Here is a 7,803-nt window from a genome sequence, read left to right as displayed (position 1 = left end):
GTTAATAAAAAAGGGAAGAATAGGACTAAAGGAGTGATGAAATGAATAAAAAAGGATAATGTAATAGTGACACGTTTAGTCGGAGGCATGTTAGTTTTGTTGGACAAAGAGTTCAATGTTTGCCGTTCAAATATGTCGCACTCACTACACGTTCATTCGAATATTTTATACAGAGACATAGAGTTGAAAGACAGTAAATATTTTGTCCTGCAACGCGCATTCTATCCATCCATATATACATTCATTCACCACAATAAACTTTGTTGGTTTTTGACAGTTGAGAAAATAAGTATTTTGAATTATGAGCGAACTGCGAAAAACTATACACCAACACAAATACAAATACAAATACAAACTTATAAAGTTGGAACAATGTTATTTCTGTCTCCAATCATTTAGTCCTTATTTTCAGGAGGTTTGTATTCATCTCAAATTTTTTGTTATATATCTCTTTCTTTTATTATCTCTTCTCATAAATTTTTCGAAAGAAAAATATCCGTGATATTGTTATGTGTAGTGTGTGATACATAAGTGGACTCATGGGACTCAAATATATAGGTGGACTCACCGGATCTTGCCTGTTTCTCTCTCTCTCTCTCTCTCTCTCTCTCTCTCTCTCTCTCTATATATATATATATATATATATATATATATATATATATATAGAATTAGGATCACATGAGTCCACCCTATCTTTTTGAGTCTCGTGAGTCCACTTATGTATCACACGCTCTACACAAAAATATCATGATTTTTTTTATTAATAAAAAAAAATTATAGATAATAATTTTTTTTTTTTTAAAGTCTGAGCTGTGATATTGTTTAGTATAACTCGTGATACTGTATCTTAGACTGTGAGTCAAGTAAATGAGTATCACAAGTTATACAAAACAATATCACACCTCACAATAAACAATATCACTGGTTGTACTAAACAATATCACAGGTTATACTATACAATATCACATCACTGAATCTAACTTCGCCTTTCACTCCGCCTTTCACCATCTAAATTTCACTTCACACTATTATAGCATGATTTTCTTGTGGTATGGATCCGTTTTACATGATCTTTGTGTAAAGTCGCCTTACACAAGACTACTTGTCGTCTTTTTTAGTATTCTAATAGATTTGTATATACTCATTTAATCTTGGTTTACCCATTTGTTTATGTTGTATTTGGACATGTAGTAAATTTCTTAGAATGATATTCATTGTAAAGAGGGCCGTATGACCCTATTCAGATAGTGTTGCTGCTTGGCTTTATCAGAGCAATTGGACCCACAAGCCTCAGTTTTTACAAAACAAGCTCTGTTTACACCCAAGATAATCACCCAAGAAACCTGTTCTTCTTCGGCGGAGCAATTGGACCCACAAGCGACCGAAACCCGGTTGTTACGACATCGTTTTTTCACCAATAGAACGACACTATGTCTCCAGTATCAGAAGAATTACAACACACTGATGAATAAATTATCGGGACAGGTGACATTATACTCTAAACAAAATGACCAAGGCTGAAGTCTGCCGATATTTCAAAGGACATTGGAGCCATTATTCTGGGAAGAAAAAGGAAGAAAGAAAAGCTAGCAAAAATGATCAAAAACAGATTACTGATGAGCTTGAAGAAATGCTTATAATTATGTCCCCATAGGACACCACATACCTCATTAGTCATTATTATGGAATCGAGCTTTGGACAGTAAGGTCAACGACATCATAGGATTTACGATGCCATTATTATCCTTGTTCTTTAATTTACCGTACCGCAAGCAGAAGTTTGTCTTCTCTTTTGTAATCCCGGTGATTACATTAGTCGAATCCTATATGTTTGATAATCAAAATTGTTATATCATCGTCATACGGCACTTACAAAGTATAGCTATAATCGAAAACCAATCTTTTGAAAATAAAAAAAAAAAACCAATTTTTATTTTTACGATTAAACTCGGAAACTGGAAACACTTGAATAGCTTTTTTCTTCAATTCACTTTAATTTCATTCTACTGTTCACCCTTGCTTATAATGTTGCTTTTGTTATAATCGTGCAAATCATCAGCTACCATGTAAACAAGTCGTTAGAACAATTCAACTAACTGTTTTCATTATAATAGTAGTTTTCATTATTCGTGATATTCTTGTGTATAGTGTGTGATATATAAGTGGACTCATGGGACTCAAAAATATAGGTGGACTCACCGGATCTTGCCTATATATATATATATATATATATATATATATATATATATATATATATATATATATATATATATATATATATAGGGGGTCGGTAGGAACTAAAGTTCGGTGCGAACCGCATTTAACCGACCCCCCCTATATAATAACATTTAAATTCTCGGTTCTTCGTTCCTCTTTCAAACTCCATTAATGCGATAACAAATTCTCATCTTGATTTCTTAGTTTCTCTTTCCGACACCATTGCTGCGCATCAATCAAACTCCATTATTGCACCTCGGAATACAAATTCAAGGTAAGTTTTAATTAAGATTTTGAAACAAATCCAATTTAAAAACTTAGGGTTTGCTTAAAAATTTAACTTGATTAGTTTTTTGGTTTAAGATGGTATTTTGTGGTTTTGATTCTAGATTTGTTGGTTCATTAGTTGATTAAAATTATTGTGATCGAAAAATTAGAGTTTCTTTGATGATAAAACCATCTAATTTGGGTAATAATCTAACAAGAACGAATTTTTTTTTCGGATGGTAATAATTGAAGAAGAAGATTCGGTAATGGCGAAGTCATAGGTAACTCTTTGTTACATGTTCTTTGTATCCAGCAAGTTAAAGATGTGTATGTATGTAGATGTATGAATGTGTCTTCAAATCTTGTTGTTTACATATAATTTGAAGAAGGGAATTATCGTGATACATTATTTTATTATTCTTGCTAATTGTGACCCAAAATAAGTTGCTTTCATTGGTTGTGTGTATCTAGGTAGTTGAGGATGTGTTTCTGTCAATATTAAAAAATGTATGATTGTAAATTTGCAGGGAGTATTACTTTGATCGACTTAGATATTAAGGACCTGTTTGGATTTAGAGATTCTGTTTGGATAAACTGTCGTAGTTGATTTCGGTACACTGAGTTTACGTTTGTAAGCAACGACTATCAATTATGGTCTAAAATGTGTATACACCACCAAAGGTGTGTTTGTAGAAGGACTTAAAATCGTATCTAGCTACCCTTAGATAGCATAGAGGGAATGGGATGAAAATAGTGCAATAAACAAAAGGTAGCAAAGTGTATATAGCTTCACAAATGAGTGTATATAACTACGTAGACGATTGTATGTAACTTGACAAATTAAAATTACGTGTTCCACTACCTAGGATTTTGGGATTATGTTTGATTCCAGAATTCGTTGTTTTCTTTGATTTTACGTGCGGACATTGTAGAAGTTACTAATGTGCAAGCGTCTTCAAGTAATTCAAAAGAAAATCAATTGCTTGTCACTAATGTACCAGGTATTAAATTGTAGCTTCTAATTAAGTAATGTATTGTCTAAGAAGCTTGTGTAGGTGGTAACTGATAAAATTAAAATCATTTCCTTTTGTTTTTTTTTTTTTTTTGATGTTGTAGCCACCCCGAGAGTTGATTTCGATAATCAAATAGTGGGATTGCCAAGATGCTCAGCAGAATTAAAACCAAAGATTGTGGATGAAATTTGCAACTTTGGAAGAAGGCATACATTTTTATGAGGAATGTGCCAAGGTTTGTGGGTTCCTTACTAGATTAGACTCAACAAAATTAGTTGACGGGATAGTTACACACAAGTGGTGCGTGTGTAATAAACAAGGCAAAAGTAATCACAAGGGTACAAAAAGAAAGAGGACCCTTACGCGAATTGGTTGTCAGGCTAAGGTTAGTTTTAGAAGAATTCAAACGGGTGAATACGAGATTTATGATTTTGTTGAGGTTCACTCACATGCTATGAATACGCCAACAACTATGATACATTTGAAACCATGTAGGGATTTAAACTTGGTTCACAAAAAAATGATAATGGATAATGCTCATGTAAACCATGGTCCTGTGCAAACATTTAGGATGTTCAAACAAAGATGTGAAGGGATACAAAAATGTGGGTGCTTCTTTACAAGATTTCAAAAATTTTTCAAGGGATGTAAAGAAATACATCAAAGAATATGATGCCCAGATGTTAATAGAGAACTTCATGCGAAAAAAAGCTATGTCTCCATCTTTCTATTTTGACTTTGATGTGGACGATCAAAGCGAGAATAACTAAGCTTTTCTCGGCGATCCAATATCAATTAAAAATTATGCCCTTTTTGGTGATGTTTGTTTCTGTGATGCCACTTATAACTTCAACCAATATAAAATGGTGTTTGTCCCTTTCACGGGTGTTGATAACCATAAGGGTTGCATTACTTTTACAAATGGGTTTGATACGAAACGAAAATGCAGAATCATTTTCGTGGTTGTTTCAAAATTTTGTAACGGTTATGGGTGATCGCTATCCTATTACTATAATAACTGATCAATGTAGAGGCATCAAAAAGTCATTAAGGGTGTGTTTGGTGACAAAACACGCCACCGATTGTGTATGTGGCATATAATGAAGAAGTTGCACGACAAGGTTGGTCCATCGATTTCCCAAGACACAACTTTTTTGAAGGAAATTAACTCAGTTGTTTGGGATGTAGAAATCACTCCAGAAGATTTTGAATCGAAATGGAATTCGATAATTTCCTCATATGAGCTTTGTGATAACAAGTGGTTGAAGAAAATGTTTAAGCACCGTGCTCTTTGGATTCATGCTTACATTAGAGACACATATTTGGGTGGGATTTTGCGCACAACATTAAGATCGAGTCGAAAATAGCTTCTTTGGAAACTTCACCAACCCACATGTCACACTTGTCGAGTTTTGGATGCGTTTCCAAACAGCAATGGATGCTCAGAGATGGAAATATTCTAAGGTAATGGCGGATGATAAGAATTGTTATCCAAAATTGACAACCCCTCTCCTTTTAGAAAAGCAAGCTTCTGAGTTTTACACAATCATTATATTTTATATTTTCCAAGTAGAAGTCCAAGCAGCATGTTATACTTGTGGCCATTTACCATCACCAAATGCAAGTGGTGCGAATGATAATATTTCAATAATTGATCGTGAGAAAGACAAGGAATACAAAGTTGATTTAAGTGATAATAAGTTCTCTTGTTCTTGTAAGATGTTTGAAAGAATTGGGATACTCTGTAGGCACATTTTATGGTTGTTGAAAGATAGGGAGTTTGATCATATACCTAAAGAGTATTTAGCACTTTGAGATGGAGCAAATCGCAACTTCCCACCCTCTTTCTACTTTTGTTGGAAAAAGCTGTACTAGCTGATTGTGTGTCAATCGAAAGTCGCGAAACAATATAAGTGAATTATGGTCGGAGGTATTTAGTGCAGTCTCACTTGTTGAGGATAGTGAGGAACATTCTGATGCGCTATTTCAATTGCTCCGGAGTTTCAATGAAAAGTTGATTATTTCAATTAAGTCGGGAAAGTCAAAAGATAAGAAAGCTGAGATTGAGATGCTTCTTGGGTCAAAAATTCCAACTGAAGTTACTGTTTTACCACCAGAGAAGTGCAAGAATAAGGGATCGGGAAAGAGGATAACATCAAACAAGGAAAAGACAGTCTTGGAAAATGCAAAGCCTCTGAGAAAATGCCGTGCTTGCGGTGAAATGAGTAACCATGATAGTAGAAATTGCCCGAGTCGACTCCCTTGAAACTGAATTCAGTGGGTTTGTGGTATATGTGGCATTTGTAGATGTCACTCAAAAAAGTCTGTTATGTTTTGTAATGTTATGTACTCACTTAAAAAACCGATTTCAATGGGTTTTTGGTTTATGTAGTTTTTGGAAAAATTGGTTTTGTATTAACTTCCAACTTTTTTTTTTATGTACGTTTTTACGCTGTTGTTTTTTTACTGTTTTTATACTGACTATGGATTGACGGAGTATAGAGGGGGTTAGTGTATACATTGTATTCAAATAGGGGTGGTGGCCTGACTAGAGTGTTTGTAGCTGCGGAAGGAGTGTAACTAGGAGGCAAACAAAGTGTATGTAGCCAACTGAACAAGTGAAACTAGCGATTAAAAAAAAATAGGATTCCGAAAAATTGAAAAAGCCAAAATTTAAGTAAAGACTTCTAAGAAGTATGTTTAATTAACGCATCATGATATTAGAAATTGCCCAAGTTGCGAAGTGTTATTTCGTTGTCTAATGTCTCACGTTCTTGTTCAAACACTTTGCTTCTCTATTATTATACAAACTTTTATTGTGTACCCTCAAAAGTCGAGGTGTGACACACATAATTAAAAATAAAATATAAATACAAATTGAAGATTAAGTTCTTTATTTTAAAAATGAGTAGGTCTTGCTTAAGACGGGTCGAATCTTAAGGCGGGTAGTTACACTCACAAAACGAATATGGGGGACAAGTGGGGGCACCCCCATGTGCCTCCCACTATCCTCTATTTGCGCATTTTGTCTCACAAAATGGTATCCGTCTACAACTTAAGACGGATAGTGCCCGTCTTAAGTAAGAATTTGTGTCAATTCTTTTTGGATTCTTTTTGGTTGAACTTTATAAAAGAACATTCATTCGTTCAAAAAAACATTCATTCGTTCAAAAAAACATTCATTCGTTCAAAAAAATTCAAACTTAATTCGTTCACACCAAACATTCATCCTATGAATCAGATTATTTCTGTGCATCAGATTCATAGAATGCACCAAACGTTTCTATGCATCAGATTCATCGGATGCATTGCATCTGCTTTAATTATTTCTATATAAATAGGTTTTCATGTGTTTGTTTCAAAAAACTTCAAACTTAATCTTATCTTTGAAACTACACCAAATATCTTTCCATAATCGCATACTCAATCATCCCTAATTATGTCCGATGCATCCTATGAGTGTGATGCATCCTATGAATCGATGCATCCTATGAATCGATGCATCCTATGAATCGATGCATCCTATAATAAAATAGAAAGTTTGGACGCCATTCCGAAATATCGTACGTCAAACCTGTGATGTGTATTCTTTATAATTTGCCAAGCACAAGAGATGGGTTTGGAAAGGAAACTCTCTCATATGATCTTGACCAGATTAGTAGAAGTTATTCGGGTCTTTGGATTAAATTTAGTTCAAGCTATCCACCCGGCTATTTCTTCAAATGGGTCGTTCAAGGGACATGCAATGATTGAGTTTGGAGCGGGAGATGAGCGCGAATGCTTCCGTCAAGCACGCAAACTGGAGCGCGCTTTTTCTAATAATGAAGCTTCGAGGTGGTGGTTTGAAAACGTTAAACCTCCGCCAGGACCATATTTATGGGTTGCTAATAGAGATGATTTGGGACTGGTGGCATATTTGTATGCTCAGGGGCCTTCCTTTGAGTTCGGGACAGTTCCGCTTGCATGGGAAAACGACCCGGTGGATTGGGTTGAAGGTGATAATGATGTTTTCAGTGATATTCGTTTTGAAATCCGCAATTACTTTCCGGATTATTAATTTGTACTGCACTTTTTATAATGTTGGTTATATTTTATAACTTCAAATATGGGCTACAATCCACATTTTGATCTGTAATTAGTAATTATCCTTTGTTTGTCGCATGTTATGCAAAACTATTACGGAGTACTACATTTCAAATTTCTTCAATTTTTGTGTTGTTTATTTGTTATTAAGTGTCAAGCATTATAGTAAGTTTTCCTCATTCTTTACTTCGATTTTATAGACAACTTGATCAAAAGTGTCAAG

General features: G+C 34.4%; 1 protein-coding gene across 1 annotated transcript; it reads left to right on the top strand.

Moving 5' to 3' along the window:
* Window positions 1-4,931: 4,931 nt before the first annotated feature.
* LOC141631520 (uncharacterized) lies at window positions 4,932-5,763 on the top strand. Its single transcript, XM_074444180.1, has 2 exons — window positions 4,932-5,241; window positions 5,441-5,763. Exons 1-2 carry the CDS (start codon window positions 4,932-4,934, stop codon window positions 5,761-5,763), a joined length of 633 nt encoding a protein of 210 aa, XP_074300281.1.
* Window positions 5,764-7,803: the final 2,040 nt, after the last annotated feature.

This window comes from Silene latifolia, chromosome Y (genome assembly GCF_048544455.1).
Source record: "Silene latifolia isolate original U9 population chromosome Y, ASM4854445v1, whole genome shotgun sequence".
Classification (NCBI taxonomy): Eukaryota; Viridiplantae; Streptophyta; class Magnoliopsida; order Caryophyllales; family Caryophyllaceae; genus Silene; species Silene latifolia.
Note: the sequence above shows the minus strand (reverse complement) of the source record. Positions and strands in the feature narration are given on the sequence as shown.